The sequence below is a fragment of the Capra hircus genome, chromosome 5 (genome assembly GCF_001704415.2).
Source record: "Capra hircus breed San Clemente chromosome 5, ASM170441v1, whole genome shotgun sequence".
Classification (NCBI taxonomy): domain Eukaryota; kingdom Metazoa; phylum Chordata; class Mammalia; order Artiodactyla; family Bovidae; genus Capra; species Capra hircus.
In genome coordinates, this window is record NC_030812.1 from 86,872,981 (window position 1) to 86,891,097 (window position 18,117).

An 18,117-nucleotide genomic window follows, 5' to 3' on the forward strand; every position below is an offset into this window, starting at 1 on the left:
AGGGGTAGGGGGCTGAGATTCTCTGTATTGAGGAAGCTCCCAGATGATGTTGACACCACTGATCTTGGCTGACATTTTGAGGAGAGGGCCCTCTCTATGCAGGTTGTTGGAATATGGGCAACATATAAGTAGTGCTTATGCAAGGCTATATAGTAGGTGTGGACCCTTGATCTCTGTGTTATATGCTACATGCTTTTATTTACTTCTCTGTACCTTTTTTACCCTCACTTTTAAAATTAGAATAATGATACTTCCTTTGTTAGTATTATTATTTTTAACCACCTTGTTTCAAGTTCCTCTGCAATTCTGTTGTCTTTGACAAGAAATACAGTTGCAAAAAAAAAAAAAAAAAGTGCAAGAGTGATTTGGTTGAATTTAGGTTCTGGTTTTTCTAAGATTCTTCCATTTTAAGCACTGAAAGGCTCAAGTCCCACGAGGCCATCAGTCCCTGGCATTCCCTAGCTGAATTCCCAGTTGGTCTTGAAAAATGATTCTTAGAGCTGACTTGATTACCATGGAAATGGTTGGGGGAAAAGTTTGTTTACTTAGGTAGAACTTCTTTGGTGGTGGCTTTATTTTTAACCCTTATCCTGTGCTTGTTTGCCTTTTGTAGTGTTCAAAAGCTGAATGAATTTCTCCTGAGTGATGAGATTGGTGAGGACAGCTGGCGAACTGGCGAAAGTTCTCTTCCATTTGAATCCTGTAAGAAGCACACTGGAGTCGTAAGTGTTTCGCTTGTTACGGGAGCTGTGAAGAAGGGGCCATCCTGAGGATGGATAATTTTAAATGGATGCAATTAGAAGAAATTGTCAGCTTTACTTGTAACCTATGTGAAGAAAAGAGGCTTTCCAGGTGGCGCTATGGTAAAGAACACACCTGTCAGTACAGGAGGCTTGAGATGTGGGTGCAATCCCAGGATTGGGAAGATTCCCTGGAGGAGGGCATGGCAACCCACTCCAGTATTCTTGCCTGGGTAATCCCATGGACAGAAGAGCCTGGTGGGCTACAGTCCGGGGGGGTCGCAAAGGGTCAGACATGACTGAGTGAACACACACGTGAAGAAAAATTACTACCTGCTTCTACAACAAACCTTATAGGTTTAGAATCAATAAAGAAATGTATAAGGCTTATCTTTATAAATCATCAAAAGATTATCCCAAGAAGGACAGCTCATGTTCAATTCAAAAGGAAACAGAGAGGTTGTCTACCCCAAGCTTTATATAAAAATAATATAAAATAAAACTCATGTATCATATTCTTATAAGACCTTTAACTGTATTATACGTTTTAGTTTAAAACTTGCTTTTTGATGCATTATGTCTTTTGATTTATTTAATATATTACTTTACATTACCTGCATTATTTTCTGGATGAATAGTTTTATTTGCATGTTGTTTTAGAGTCATAAGATTGGTGAGTGACAGGGCCAGAATTGGGTCTTCCCTGGTGCCTCAGTGGTAAAGGATCCGCCTGCAATGCAGGAGATGTGGGTTCGATCCCTGGGTCCAACTGATCCCCTGGAAAAGGAAATGGCAACCCACTCTTATATTCTTGCCTAGGAAATTCCATGGTCAGAGGAGCCTGGTGTGCTCCAGTCCATGGGGTTGCAAAAGAGTTGGACACAACTTAGTGACTAAACAACAGTAGTCAGAATTAAAACCTGAGTCTGTGACTCCTGAACCAGTTTGTTCATCCATTACACAAATATTTACTCATATCCCTGTAAAGCCTGGAACCACTGTTGATATTATTTTTCATGTTTTACATGGAATATTACAAGTACTATATATTAGCTTGTGTTTCCAGACTTAGAAACTGCCCTATGCACTTTGTCAAGACCTGTCGATGTAGCTCTGAGCAAGGCAGGCAGGGTCTTTCTTGTCACAGAGTTTGCTTTTTTGAGGCAGGAGTCAGATGATAAAAAGTAAAAAGGTGAAATCATTTTCCTGTGGGAAGAAAATTAAAGAAGGTGTTAGAGAGTGACTGATGTCCTCAGAGCAGGGTAGTCATTCTCCAGAAGGTCCCTCTGAAGAGCTGGCATTGGAGCTGAGACCTAATTGAAGAGTTGGTGCCTCTTCTGCAGAGGCCTAGGAAAGGGACCAGATCATTTCTGGGGGAGAACTAGCAGATGGCGTGACACTGACGTGGGAATTAATTTGGTATGTTCACAGAACAGAAGGGCACTATGGCTGATGCCTGGTAAGGAAGAGAGAGATAAAATGAACTAGGAGCAAGGATTAAGTGCTAAAAGTTGCTTTGGTTGTGTCTGACTCCCTGCAACCGTATGGATTGTAACCTGCCAGTCTCCTCTATCCATCGGATTCTCCAGGCAAGAATACCAGAGGGGGTTGCCATTTCCTCCTCCAGGGAATCTTCCCAATCCAAGGACCGAACCTGTGTCTCTTACAACCCCTGCATTGGCAGATGGGTAAAGAACAAGGATTGCAGGCCCTTGAAACCAGGGAGAGAGTTTGGATTCTATTGACAAGCAATAGGAAACCATTGGAGTGTTTAAAGTAGGGACACATATAATTTTGTGTATATGTTTAAAGGCTCACTCTAACTACTGAGCAGAGAGTTGTCACTGGGGATGAGAGTAGAACAGATGGGTCAGTAAAGAGGCATTATAATGGCACAGCAAGAAATGGGCATGGTTAGAATGTGTTTTGGTTGCAGTGGACCTTGTGAGAAGTTATCAAATTCAGCGTACATTTTTTTGGGTGGAGCTGATGGAGGCTTGCTGATGGACTGAATGGAGATGAGGAGGGAGAAAGAAGACTCAAGGATGAATCCTAGGTTATTGGCTTGACTACTGAGTAGATGGCAGAGTCAATAACTGAAACAGGGAAGCTGAGAAACAAGTAGGTTGCTGCTGAGGTGGAATCAAGAGGTATATTTTGCACATGATAATTTTGAGATATTTATTGACATCCAAGAAGAGAAGTCACCCTTGGAGATGTAAATTTAAGAGCCATTGGTCATTAAATAATACTTAAAATAATGGGACTAGATTATACTACTTTCTTGAAATCTGTGTCTGAAAAATTCTGAAGTCTTTAAAATTAATATGCCTCTTTCATAGGAGTAATGTAGAAAGGAGTTTGTCTAAAATTAGTCACAAGTTAATAATTATTCATTTACTATTAGAGAATATATGAATATATCTACCATTTGTGTAACCAAACAAAAATGGACATGCAGTCTCCCGACAGGAAGGAGTTGAGGCTTGGAAAGCCTTCACAGGAAGTCATTCTGCATTAAATTTTTCTTCACAGTGTGTTTAAAACTGCTAAAAATACTCAAGACAAGCACTGGGCTGTCTTAGACTTGGCGATTTCTTCTGCTTTCCTGGAGTTATTTTTTTACTCTCTGTTGAGTTATTTTGTTAAGCAGGTGTGATTTTTTTTGGTCTGAGAAGGAACTGCCACTCATGCTTGTAGATACTGGAGTGACAAGGTCTGAGATGCTTGTGTGCTCTTGTGTGGACATGGACCCCAAGATGGGAACACGTCACAGAGCGTCTACACTTTGAGGCAATAGGAAACTCATGCAGTTGATGAGAACCAACCTTGTCACCTTTTGGGTGATAGGTTCCCAAAGAAATTATTAGATCATCTTTCAGAGACATGGGGATGAGTGCAGGGAGGTGACCTCAGGAGAAGGGACAGAGGAAGTCAAGTGTGTAGAGTGAGGGGATTCTGAAGAATCGTTTGCATGAGAGGAGGGATGCATGAAAAGTTGAACTGAGTGAAGGTTGGATGGAAAAAAGGATCCCCGTTAGATGCCTCCAATATCTTTGGGGTTATTGAAACCAGACCGGACTTCTGATGTCTTTTGGGGCCATTCATCAACTGCCGATGCGCCAAACCACAAATGACAAACTTTTAGAAATGGAGAGAAAAAAAACTATGTGTTTGAAAAGAACACGAATGGAAACTCCTTCTTGAGAGTGCTTAAGAAGCTATGTATTCTGTAAAAGCTTAGAGCTAAGTGGTTTTGGCTGCCGAATCTCCATGGAGAATTAGTGACTTTCTAGTGCCAGAGCCTCTTCAAATTACATCTGTGAGATTCGGACTCAAATCTCTGTCAACACGTCTCTTCCTCCCACCCCTCTCCTTAGCTTTGTGAAGAACATGAAGTCATCCCTTTGGACCTCTGGGGGTGATACTACTATAGAAGTTAAGACTCTAGAAGACAGTGAATTTATGTACAGATGTAGACAGGTCTAGTGTGGGGAAAATACTCAGCTGAAAGGATAGTTAGTGACTCTCTACCCCATCCCCTGTGAGGTTATCTGCGAGGACTCTGAGAAGAAAAACAAAACTAAAAATGTCGTGAACATTCTCTTTTTTTCTCTCTTTCTTTTTTAAGTTTAAAATGCATTCAACAGTTTCTGTGTGACAGAACCGTTGCTAGTTCTTCTCAGTGGCTTTTTAGTCTGTATATTGATTGGCAGGTAGCCTAACATGTGCTATTTAATTAGTTTGATTATGGTCTGAGCCACCAGTGACACCCTAAAGTGAAAGTGTTAACCACTCAGTCGTGTCCAACTCTTTGCAACCCTGTGGACTGTAGCCCTCCAGGCTCCTCTGTCCATAGGATTCTCCAGGCAAAAATACTGGAGTGAGTAGCCATCCCCTTCTCCAGGGGATCTTCCTGACCCAGAGATTGAACCCAGGCCTCCTGCATTGCAGTCAGATTCTTTACCATCTGAGCTACCAGGGTAATGCAGTTGATACATTAATGGATGTAAACTGGACAGCATTATCTTGTTGGGATTAAACTGCTGATTATTTGAGGTCATGCGTGATTCTCATAATAGAACTTGACAGATTTATCAAAGAAGCTAAACTTAATGTTCCAAAGCCAAAAGAATAGTTTTTCAATTATAGAATCTTTTGTTTTATAGGTTGATAGTTTTGAAGTGTGTTACTATTTAGCTTTGATAGTCTCCATAAGTACTACAGATAGTTATTTATGTTAAAATAGTTGCTTATAAGATTTCTGGGACAAATTTTGAGCTTATATAATTTATGACTTAGAGGTTAACAGAGCTGAATTTCCTACCTTCTCTTCAACCATTTGCCTCTATCTGTGTGAAATTAAATTCAAAATGAGAGAATAACGAAAGCTTCTAATCATGACCTAATTTGAGTTTAAGTATAGGAAGATTGTCTAGCCTTAGCTGACATCCTCCATATTATGGGTGCTTTAGTACTTTGGCTCAGAACAATAATGCTATAATATTTGAGAAAGACTAGATCATTCTATCGGAGAAGGCAATGGCACCCCACTCCAGTACTCTTGCCTGGAAAATCCCATGGACGGAGGAGCCTGGCAGACTGCAGTCCATGGGGTCCGCTAAGAGTCAGAGGCAACTCAGCGACTTCACTTTCACTTTTCACTTTCACGCATTGGAGGAGGCAATGGCACCCCACTCCAGTGTTCTTGCCTGGAGAATCCCAGGGATGGGGGAGCCTGGCGTGCTGCCGTCTATGGGGTCACACAGAGTCGGACACGACTGAAGCGACTTAGCAGCAGCAGCAGCAGATCATTCTATAGTGCTTGTAGATCTCCTTATGAAATAATATGGGCTTCCCAGGTGGTGCAGTGGTAAAGAATCTGCCTGCCAGTGCAAGGGGGTGTAGCTCAGGGGTAGAGCTCATACTTCACATGTACAAGGCCCTGGGTTCATCCCCCAGCTCCTCCATCTGTGTCTTTCGGGCTTCCCTGGTGGCTCATATGGGAAATAATCTGGAATGTGGGAGACCTGGGTTCAATCCCTGGGTTGGAAAGATAGCCTGGAGGAGGGCATGGCAACCCACTCCAGTATTCTTGCCTGGAGAATCCCCATGGACAGAGGAGCCTGGTGGACTACAGTCCATGAGGTCCCAAAGAGTCAGTCATGACTGAGCAACTAAGCATAGCACAACCAGTGCAAGAGATGAAAGTGACGTGGGTGCAATCCCTGAATTGGGGAGGTCCCCTGGAGGAGGAAATGGCACCCCACTCCAGTATTCTTGCCTGGAAAACCCCATGGACAGAGGAGTCCGGTGGGTAACAGCCCATGGGGTCGCAAAGAGTTGGACATGACTGAGTGGCTGAGCACACATAAAATAATATACATGTCTGAGCAAAGAAATCCTAGATCTTTATGCTGCTTCTCATTCCACCAAGGATCTTCGGGTGACATGTAGACTTGCCTGATTTATGTGAGTGTATCAGACTCAAAATCCTCGTAATTCAGAGGGTGACCAAAAATGTACTGTTGGAACATCTACAAGCCTGATGGCCTAACAAGTAGACTCTAGTTTAACCTAAAGTAGCCTGCTTGTCTTTTGCCGTGACACACACTTTTTTTAATCGCCTGGGTCTATTCATCCAGAAAAGTAGAGAATGACTAGCCAGAGCTTAGTTTGGTGCTCAGCACTTTAACTTCCATCATTTACAAATATCACATCTTCATTTTTCATTTTTCTTAATAAAGTTTGTGAATTAGGTTTAAAATGAATGCATAACACTTTTTGATTATTGCTTGCTTTTGGGGGGAGTGGGGGGGATGCCATAGAAATAATTAAAACATGACATTTACTTTACTTCTTTTTCTTAGACTCTAAATGCTGCAGCAACCTTGTGAGTTAATGTTCAGTAAAACCTCAGTTTTTTTCGTAGCGCTTCAACTTGTGTTCTTTTCCATTTGGAATGCAGCAGCCAAAAACTATAAACAGGAAGCAGCCTGGAAGATATCACCTGGACAACTACGAGCAATCAACACGACGTCTGCGTCCCATGGAGACGGAAGATGTTGCAATAAAGGTTATTTTATTTCCTGAATTTTTATATGAATAGAAACGTTGGGGTTACCATTTTATGGTGAAGTTCTGCCAAGTGTCCCACGTTGTGTCTTTAAAGTCTCTCTAGGGTGGTCACTCATCCTCATAACATTTTCAGAAAATATTCTGCTGAGTTTATGATTCCCAATGCTGCCTAGCCTCCCAACCACAGCTTTGCTCCAGGAGTATGTTTAAATAACTAGAAGATGAATCTTTCTTCTGAATCTGTGGAACACAGGATACACCTAGTATCCAGTGTATTTCCTCTCATACTCTTACTTCATCTACTCTACGTTCATCTTCATAAATTAAATAAATTTATAGAGAATGCTGATATTATAGGTCCAGTTTTTAAGGAGGTAGATCACATACCAATTATCTTCAACCAGGAAAGCCTTAGACCAGGGCTGTGTGTGTCCACCCAGCTTCCTAATAGGGCCTTTGACTCATCTCAAACTTTAAAAAAAATTTTATTTTATCGAGATATAGTTAATTTAGGCTTCCCAGGTGGATCTGGTGGTAAAGAATTCACCTGCCAATGCAGGATGTGGGTTCGATCCCTGGGTTGGGAAGATCCCCTGGAGGAGGGCTTGGCAACCCACTCCAGTATTCTTGCCTGGAGAATCCCATGGACAGAGAAACCTGGTAGGCTACTGTCCATAGGGCCACACAGAGTCGGACACGACTGAAGCCATTTAGCATGCACGCACACCCATGGTAGATTTAGAAAGTTGTATTGATTTTTGCTGTACAGCAAAATGATTCAGTTTTATACAAACACACACATATATTCACATTCTTTTTCACATTCTTTTCCATTATAGTTTGTTACAGAATATTGAATTCAGTTCCCTGTACTATATAGCTCTATATTGCCCAGCGCAGGCAGAGTGAGAGATGCTCAGGGATGGGTACAGTTAAGCCAAGAGCCACATAGAATTCTTCTCTCTCTCCTCATTGCCTGATGCCATACCTGTCCCACAATAGGCACTTAACAATTGGAGTAAATGCGTTATTGGATGGAATAAGCTAATGCTGGCTTCCACTTTGTCATTAATTTGATGTGACTTTTGGGCAAAGTGCTTGTCTAAGCCATGGTTTGCCCCGTTGAGGTGGGGATGCCATACCTACCTCAAGTATGATTACTTTGAGGACAAAATATATCACCTGTGAATTTCAAAGAGCTGTAGTGATTCTTAACCTTGGCTGTATGTTAGAATCACCTAGAAGTCTTTATATATGTAAAACCTGGGCATCATTTTTGAAGACAGCTCTAGTTGTTCCCTAGACAATTATAACTTACCAATAGGATTTGAACTAAACTATGAAAAAGTAAGTAATGAGAGAATAGAAAGGATCCTCTATCCTGCCAATTCACAAATATGCCCAGAAAACAACTTATATTAGTAACTAAAAAATCATTTTTAATTGACATTTTCTATGCAATATTGTGGGAACCTGAAACATACATATTTTTCCATGTGCCTTATTCAGTTTATTTTTGTTTTGAATAGGAAAAAAGGAGGCTATCATGATTTTTTTCCTGCAGAATTGACCCTCAATGCACCAACTCCCCCCCTCCAAAAAAAAAACAAAAAAAAACCCCCTGCATATCAATGGCCTAGAGTCCCTTGAATGGGCACGATAATTTCAACCTTGAATTCATTGTTTATTCATGGTGGAAATAGCTAAATGGTAATTAACTCATTTGTCTTTTTGAATCTTTTTTGTTGCAAAATACAAAAGTAAATAAAACATATATGTACTGTTAAATGAAAAAGTAAACATTTGTGCAACTATCACCAGGTAAAGAACATCACCAACTTCCTCCAAAGACCCTCCAACACACCTTGAACTTCACTCTCTTTATTCCTCAAAATATGATTACCACTTTGACTTTTATAGTCATCATTTCCTTGAACATTTTTGCTACATATGCCTCCAGTATTCTTGGGCTTCCCTGGTGGCTCTGACAGTAAAGAATCCGCCTGCATTGCTGGAGACCTGGGTTCCATCCCTGGATTGGGAAGATCCCCTGGAGGAAGGCATGGCAACCCACTCAAGTATTTGTGCCTCGAGAATCCCCATGGACAGAGGAGCCTGGCGGGCTACAGTCCATGTGGTCAAAAAGAGCCAGGCAAGACTGAGCGACTAATCACAGCACAAGCATAGTGCATGCCTCCCTAAAGATGTACTTCAGCTTTTTTCAAGTTTGAATATGTGCATGTATATGTGTGTGTTTTTCTTCTGCTGCTCAGCATTATGTGGATATAATTCATCCATTTTACTGTGTGAAGCTATAATTTATTTATTCTCATCATTGTGTAGTGTTTCATTGTATGAATATCCCAGAATTTATTGATCCATTCTACTTTTTATGGGCTTTTGGTTAATTTTTATTTTGAAGCCATTGTGAAGAATTGCTGAGTCGTAGGATCTGTACATCCTCAACTTTGCTTCATAATGGCCAACTTGTCTCCAAAGTGATTGTGCCAGTTTACACTTCCATTAACAGTGACTGAGAATTCCAGCTGGTCTCCATCTTCCCCAGTGCTTCCAATATGTTGCAAAAATGCATGTTTTATATTGGGAGATAGTGCTGTTGTATCTTGCTGTGGTTTTTATATGCATTTTTCTGATTTCTAATGAGGTTGAGCACCTTTTCGATGTATATATTGGCCATTTGTGTTTGGAGCTCCTTTTGTGAATTGCCAGGTTATTTGTTCCTCTTTTTAAAAAAATTTCTGAGTACTATTAATACTTCTTTGGCAGTTGTATACGTTGCAAAATTCTTTTCCCACTTTGCAACTTGGCTTTCCACTCTATGGTATTAGAAATTCTTAATTTTAATGTAGACTAGTTTATAGAGCTTTTCCTTTATGGCTAATGCTTTGCTTTTTGCCTCTTTTAAGAAAACTTTCTCTACCAAAAGTTATAAAGATGTTCTATATTGGTTCTTAAAAAATCTTTGAAGCTCAACCTTTTGCTTGTGTTACTTTAACTGATTTAGAATTGAGTTTTGTGTTGGTAAGAAGTCAGGTTGAGATTTAGCATGGAAATCAATGATAAATAATTTTAGCCATAAGTTTAGCAGTAGTAAACTTCCTGGTAGTAATTTTACTATACTCAGTAGTAAGTCAGTAAGGTCAGACTTCATTTTTTATGTGATGTTGGGTTGTCCTGTATCAATGTATCATATATCAATGATACCATGTATCAATCACTGTCCCAACTGACTTTTAGTACCTTCTTGTCACATACATTTCCTTGTTTATTTTTCTCTGATTTATTTGTCTGTTCAATATTCCACTGCTGTGATTATTACAGCTTTCTAATAAATATTGACATTTTTTTAGGGCAAGTTCTTACACCTTTTTTCTTCTAAAATGTCTTAGCTATTCTTGGCCCTTTGGAGGGGAAAGAAACTTAGATCCTCCCGAGCTTACATTTCTTTTTGTACTTCTCTTAATACTTTCCCTAGACATTTCCTTACTCCTTGATTTAATGAGATTTTTTTACAAACCATTTTATTCCGCATTTTTGCTTCTTTTCAGTGGGAGGAAATGGAAATGGTGTATGTAAGGTCCCACCTTTAAATTTTTAAACAATTATTTCATATTCAATATCCTGTAAATAAAACCATAAGAATATTGAAAGGAATATCAGAAAGAATAAGCATATAATATATATAACTGAATGATTTTGCTGATACACCAGAAACTAGCACAACATTGTAAATCAAATACACTTCAAAAAGAAAACAATTATTTCAACTGAGGTGAAATTCACATAGCATTGAATTAACCATTTTCAAGTTAACAATTCAGTTGCATTTAGATTTACAGTGCTGTGCAACCATCCCCTCTATCTGGTTACAAAATATTTATCACCTCAAGAGGAAACCTCATACCTATTAATCAGTCATTCCCCACATCCCCCTCTCTTGTGCCCCTACCAACCTCCAATCTGCTTTCTGTCTCTGCAGAGTTACCCATTCTTGATATTTCATATAAATGGAATCAAAGAGTAGGTGACTTGGTGACTTTTTGTGTCGTGTTTGTTTCTGTCTTTACATTTTTTTCTTTTCTTTTAAATTTTGGCTGTATGTGAGCTCTTTGTTGTGGTGCCTGGACTCTCTCTAGTTATGATGAGCAGGCTTCTCTTGCAGCACACAGGCTTAGTTGCCCTGGAGCATGTGGGATCTTACTTCCCCTACTTGGGATCAAACCCATGTCCCCTGCCTTGGAAGGGGGATTCTTAACACTGGACCAGCGGGGGGTTCCTGCCTTTACATTTTAATTCATTCTTTCCCTTTATCCTGTTCCTCATGCCTGTATCCCTTCATCCCTCCTAACACTATGGTGCCAGCATAATGTGCTCCATATATGCACTTTACTATACTTAGATCTTTGTAAAATTTGTAGTATTGTCATGAGCATTTGTACTTTCAGTTTCCTGAAATTGTTTGCTCCTTCTAGCTCCACCACTGCATTCTGCTGTGCACATTCCTGCCATTAATTTGTTTCCTAATGATGGCTGCTGGGTTGGCCTCCATCCCCCTCCATCACAGACCATGCTGTGATGACCATCTTTGCACCTACCCTTTTAGGAAACATTGTGGTAATTTATATATTAGCTGATTTTCCAGGGTCAAACAGCTAGCTGGGGAAACCAGAATTTTAACCCTGCTGGTAGAGAAGTGAGAATGATTTTGTAAAAGGCAAGAGAGGATGGAACAGCCAATCACAGCCAGACAAATTCCCTTTGACCCTCCTCCTTCTCCTCGAGTGGATGCTGTTCTACCTTATACTTCTGCTGGGGACCCAAGCAGGAGATGACACTGTATTCTTCTGATTCTTCCCTGCTGTTTTCCAACCACGTCTTTCCTCTTTCACACTCCTGTGAAGGTATAGTGTGCTCTACCTTTCTCATGTCTATGAGTAGAGGACTTAATCACTCCCCCACCTTCACTGAAGATTTGGGTGCTTGTTTCTGAGTCCAGCTTTCTGCCTTAATAAATGCCACAGCTGGGTGTGATTTAAACTTCTAGATTCACAACCCATCTATTAATAGTATGTGTGTGTGTGCTTAGTCATGTCCAACTCTTTGCCACCCTGTGGGCTGCCTGCCAGGCTCCCTTGCCCCTCACCATCTCCCAGAGTTTGCTCAAATTGTTGTTGTTGTAGTCGCTCAGTGGTGTCCGATTCTGCGCTCGCATGGACAGTAGCCCATCAGGCTCCTCTGTCCATGGAATTTTCCACACAAGAATACTAGAGTGGGTTGCCGTTTCCTTCTCTAGAAGATCTTCCTGACCCAGGGGTCAAACCTACGTCTCGTGCACTGGCAGGCAGGAGCTTTACCCCCGAGTCACCTGGGAAGCTCCCTGCATTTAGCATCCCAGCCCCCAAATCCCTTAATCAACCATCACTCCTCTTCCACAACCTCACCTGTGTTCACTTGGCCACCACTTGGATGTGCAGCCCCTGTGGGATCTTTTAACCTTTGTTATACCAGCAGTCACTGGCAGCACAGTCCTATCCTCCAGCTCTCCCAGACCTTCCCCTTCACTGGCGTTGGCTTTTAAGCTCCTTGAAACCTACAGTAATTTGAGCCCCGCCTTTTCTCCCAGCACTTTCACATCCTCCTGGAACTATCCGACTTTGGGTCTTCTGTGCTCCTATACCCAGGCTGCTGTGCTCTGTGGAGGAAATGACTCAGTGGTGCAAGTTGGCATGGCCACAGCCTCGTTACCTCCACCCTCGGCTGACCCTCTGTGGTCCTTGGCAATCCTTTCCCATGCCTTCCCTCAGTGATTCTTCATCCGCTACAGTAGCTCTTCGTCTGTCACCAGTCTCCTCTCATCTCCTTCCCTCTCCTTCCGCCTCCTCTTTCTGAAGATAACTTCCCTCCCAATCCACTGAAGTCATAAAAGCTGTCATGGAGGGTCTCTCAGTTCCATGCTGGCCCTCTCACCAGCTAGTTTGTATTTGCACCATGTTTAGGCCACTTTTGACTCTCCCCGAGAAAGAGGGATTCTCAGCTTTGGAGACCAGATTTTCTTTAAGCATCCTTTGTCACTTAGTCACTCACACCTGCTGAGCTACAGTCCCTAGGTTTGCAAAGAGTCAGACATGACTGAAGCAACCTAGTATGCGTGCACGCTGTATCTTAAACCTCTGCCCCAGCCAGATCTATTCATTATTTCCCACAACATATTTTATGGTTTTCTGATCATGAGCCTGTTCTCATTGAGCTCTTCACCTGTGTTGAATTTCAGCATGTTTTCTAAAACTAGCTAAGTGACCTTCTTTTCCAAAATGTTTCCTTTTTTTTTTTTTAATCTCTGATGTCAGTGATTTTCCTTATGAACTGCTATTACACTTTTGTCTGTTCATTCATGTTAATTGCTCAGTCATGTCCAACTCTTTGCAACCCCATGGACTGTAGCCTGCCAGATTCCTTTGTCCGTGGATGTCTTCCAGGCAAAAATGCTGGAGTGGGTAACCATTCCTTTCTCCAGGGGATCTTAATGACCCAGAGATCAAACCTATGTCTCCTGCATTGCAGGCAGATTCTTTACTGTCTGAGCCATGAAGGAATCCCCAAGGAACCTGTTCTTAGACAGGATGATCATGATCCACTGACCCCTGAGTTTTGGCCCCAGCGTGCTCCCACGGCATGCCTCTCTATCGTTGCCTAGCGCACATTCTCATGTCTTGGTTTAACTACCCAATTGACTATAAGCTCCAGGAAAGCAGGGAGAATACGTTATACCTTCTTTGTCGCCCACATCAGTCCTAATGCAGAGCTTCACATAGACTGAGTGCTCAGCAGATATTTATAAAGTGATCACTAATTCAGTCCTTCCAGGCTATGCTCCTTCCAGAACTAATTTCGTGTGTATTGATGTAGATATTAATTAATTTAATATTACTAACATTATTATTAAGATATAGATTATATATTATTAAATGCCATGCATTTTCCAAGCTAAAGAAAACAATCATGGAAAAACATGGCCTAATCTTTTCAGGTAACTTTTGCATTCTTAGGTTATTCATTTTAAGAGCTTTTAAAGGACTTTTTAGTTATAATTTAGACATTACCAATTTATTCTGCAAAATTCCTAAACAGAAATGTGCTTAGAAATTTCATTCCTTGGGGCTTGGAGACAAAATATTAATTTATGAGCAAAGTGTAGCCTTACTGTAGTTTCCTCTAATTTTTCAGGCACTCTCTCTCCTCTCATCTGTCACTATTAACCTTTCCAGTTCTTGGGTTCTGTTATACTTCTTTTGTTTCCCGTTTTTGTAACTAATAAAACTGTCAAGTTTTCTTGATGCTTATTAAAACAATTGACTGCCTCAGTTCAGTTCAGTAACTCAGTCGTGTCCGACTCTTTGCGACACCATAAATCGCAGCACACCAGGCCTCCCTGTCCATCACCAACTCCCGGAGTTCACTCAAACTCATGTCCATCAAGTCGGTGATGCCATCCAGCCATCTCATCCTCTGTTGTCCTCTTTTCCTCCTGCCTCCAATTCCTCCCAGCATCAGAAACTTTTCCAATGAGTCAACTCTTCACATGAGGTGGCCAAAGAACTGGAGTTTCAGCTTTAGTATCAGTCCTTCCAAAGAACACCCAGGACTGATCTCCTTTAGAATAGACTGGTTGGATCTCCTTGCAGTCCAAGGGACTCTCAAGAGTCTTCTCCAACACCACAGTTCAAAAGCATCAATTCTTCGGCGCTCAGCCTTCTTCACAGTCGAACTCTCACACCCATACATGACCACTGGAAAAACCACAGCCTTGACTAGACAGACCTTTGTTGGCAAAGTAATGTCTCTGCTTTCCAATATGCTATCTAGGTTGGTCATAACTTTCCTTCCAAGGAGTAAGCATCTTTTAATTTCATGGCTGCAGTCACCATCTGCAGTGATTTTGGAGCCCAAAAAAATAAAGTCAGCCACTGTTTCCACTGTTTCCCCATCTATTTGCCATGAAGTGATGGTACCAGATGCCATGATCTTTGTTTTCTGAATATTGAGCTTTAAGCCAAGCTTTTCACTCTCCAAGCCAGGCTTCAGCAATATGTGAACCATGAACTCCCTGATGTTCAAGCTGGTTTTAGAAAAGGCAGAGGAACCAGAGATCAAATTGCCAACATCCCCTGGATCATCGAAAAAGCAAGAGAGTTCCAGAAAAACATCTATTTCTGCTTTGTTGACTATGCCGAAGCCTTTGACTGTGTGGATCACAGTAAACTGTGGAAAGTTCTGAAAGAGATGGGAATACCAGACCACCTGACCTGCCTCTTGAGAAATCTGTATGCAGGTTGGGAAGCAGTTAGAACTGGACACAGAACAACAGGCTGGTTCTAAATAGGGAAAGGAGTACGTCAAGGCTGTATATTGTCACCCTGCTTATTTAACTTTTTGCAGAGTACATCTTGAGAAATGCTGGGCTGGAGGAAACACAAGTTGGAATCAAGATTGCTGGGAGAAATATCAATAACCTCAGATACACAGATGACATCACCCTTATGGCAGAAAACGAAGAAAAACTAAAGAGCCTCTTGATGAAAGTGAAAGAGGAGAGTGAAAAAGTTGGCTTTGCTGTCTTACTGATTGTTGAGGTGTACTCCTAAGTGCTAAATTCAAACTTAAATTGAAGAAAGTAGGGAAAACCACTAGACCATTCAGGTATGATCTAAATCAAATCCCTTGCAATTATACAGTGGAAGTGACAAAAAGATGCAAGGAATTAGATCTGATAGACAGTGTCTGAAGAACTATGGATGGAGGTTCGTGACATTGTACAGGAGGCAGTAATCAAGACCATCTTCAAGAAAATGAAATGCAAAAGGGTTGTCTGAGGAGGCCTTACAAATAGCTGAGAAAAGAAGAGAAGCTAAAGGCAAAGGAGGAAAGGAAAGATAACTCCATCTGAATGGAGAGTTCCAAAGAATAGCAAGGAGAGATAAGAAAGCCTTCTTCAGTGATCAGTGCAAAGAAATAGAGGGAAACAATAGAATGGGAAAGACTAGAGATCTCAAGAAAATAAGAGATACCAAGGGAATATTTCATGTAAAGATGGGCACGATAAAGGACAAAAATTGTATGGCCTTAACAGAAGCAGAAGATATTAAGAAGAGGCAGCAAGAATACACAGAAGAACTGTACCAAAAAGATCTTCATGACCCAGATAACCATGATGGTGTGACCATTCACCCACAGCCAGACATCCTGGAATGCAAAGTCAAGTGGGCCTTAGGAAGCGTCACTACGAACAAAGCAAGTGGAGGCGATGGAATTCCAGTTGAGCTATTTCAAATCCTGAAAGATGATTCTGTGACAGTGCTGTACTCAATATGCCAGAAAGTTTGGAAAACTGCAGTGGCCACGGGACTGGAAAAGGTCAGTTTTCATTCCAGTACCAAAGAAGGGCAAAGCCAAAGAATGCTCAAACTACCACACAATTGCATTCATCTCAAATACTTCCCCAGTGGCTCAGAGGGTAGAGCATCTGCCTGCAGTGTAGGAGACCTGGGTTCAATGCCTGGATTGGGAAGATCCCCCGGAGAAGGAAGTGGCAACCCACTCCAGTACTCTTGCCTGGAAAATCCCACAGACGGAGAAGCCTGATAGGATACAGTCCACGGGATCACAAAGAGTTGGACATGACTGAATGCTTCACTTTCACGGGCTAGCAAAGTAATGCTCAAAATTCTCCAATTCAGGCTTCAAATGTACATGAACTATGAACTTCCAGATGTTCAAACTGAATTTAGAAAAGGCAGAGGAACCAAAGATCAAACTGCCAACACCTGTTGGATCATAGAAAAAACAAGAGAATTTCAGAAAAAAAATCTACTTCTGCTTTATTGATTATACCAAAGCCTTTGACTGTGTAGATCACAACAAACTGTGGAAAATTCTTCAAGAGATGGGAATACCAAACCACCCTACCTGCCTCTTAAGAAATCTGTATGCAGGTCAGGAGGCAATAGTTAGATCTGGACATGGAAAAACAAACTGGTTCAAAATAGGGAAAGGATTACGTCAAGGCTGTATATTGTCATCCTGCTTATTTAACTTATATGCAGAGTATATCATGAGAAACGCTGGGCTGGATGAAGCACAAGTTGGAATCAAGATTGCCGGGAGAAATATCAATAACCTCAGATATGCAGATGACACCACCTTTATGGCAAAAAGTGAAGAGGAACTAAAGAGCCTCTTGATGAAGGTGAAAGAAGAGAGTGAAAAAGCTGGCTTAAAACTCAACATTCAAAAAACTAAGATCATGGCATCAGGTCCCATCATTTCATGGCAAATAGATGGGGAAACAGTGGAAACAGTGCCTGACTTTATTTTCATGGGCTCCAAAATCACTGTAGATAGTGACTGCAGCCATGAAATTAAAAGACGCTTGCTCCTTGGGAAAAAAGCTATGACCAACTTAGACAGCAGATTAAAAAGCAGAGACATTACTTTGCCAACAAAGGTCCATTTAGTCAAAGCTATGGTTTTTCAGTAGTCATGTATGAATGTGAGAGTTGTACTATAAAGAAAGTTGAATGCCAAAGAATTGATTCTTTTGAACTATGGTGTGGGAGAAGACTCTTGAGAGTCCCTTGGACTGCAAGGAGATCCAACCAGTCCTTTGTAAAGGAAATCAATCCTGAATATTCATTGGAAGGACTGATGCTGAAGCTGAAACTCCAATTCTTTGGCCACCTGATGGGAAGAACTGACTCATTTGAAAAGACCCTGATGCTGGGAAAGATTGAAGCTGGGAGGAAAAGAGGACAACAGAGATTGAGATGGTTGGATGGCATCAGTGACTCAATGGACGAGTCTGAGCTAGTTCTGGGAGTTGGTGATGGACAAGGAGGCCTGGTGTGCAGCAGTGCATGGGGTCGCAAAGAGTTGGCCATGACTGAGGGACTGAACTAACTGAACCACCAACTACTATTGCTTCATTTCTGTACTTTTTTTCTTCCTCTCCTCTCCTCTTTCAAGATCAATGAATAGCAGTAAGTCCACATAGTTCAGGAAATTCATTCGTTACAAAGCCTTCGTCCTTAGCTAACAAGTCATTTGTTGCAATAATTTGTAGTTATTTCTCTTCTTGACTTTACATCACCAGGTTTCTGGCAATTGCAGCAGTGAGAGAATAATCCATATCAGAGTTACATTGGATAATATTAGAATGATTGCTTTTTAAAGAATGATTGCTTTTTAAAGAATGTTCGCATATAAACGATCCAGTTATCGCACA

General features: G+C 41.2%; 1 protein-coding gene across 3 annotated transcripts in view; it reads left to right on the forward strand.

Moving 5' to 3' along the window:
- The window catches only part of ABCC9 (ATP binding cassette subfamily C member 9), a 160,514-nt gene that overhangs the window by 49,382 nt on the left and 93,015 nt on the right, over positions 1-18,117 (forward strand). For all 3 annotated transcript variants that reach the window (XM_005680780.3, XM_005680781.3, XM_005680782.3), the window contains exons 15-16: positions 614-722; positions 6,709-6,816. In XM_005680780.3, coding sequence (XP_005680837.1) covers positions 614-722; positions 6,709-6,816 — 217 coding nt within the window. The remainder of the gene's footprint in view (positions 1-613; positions 723-6,708; positions 6,817-18,117) is intronic.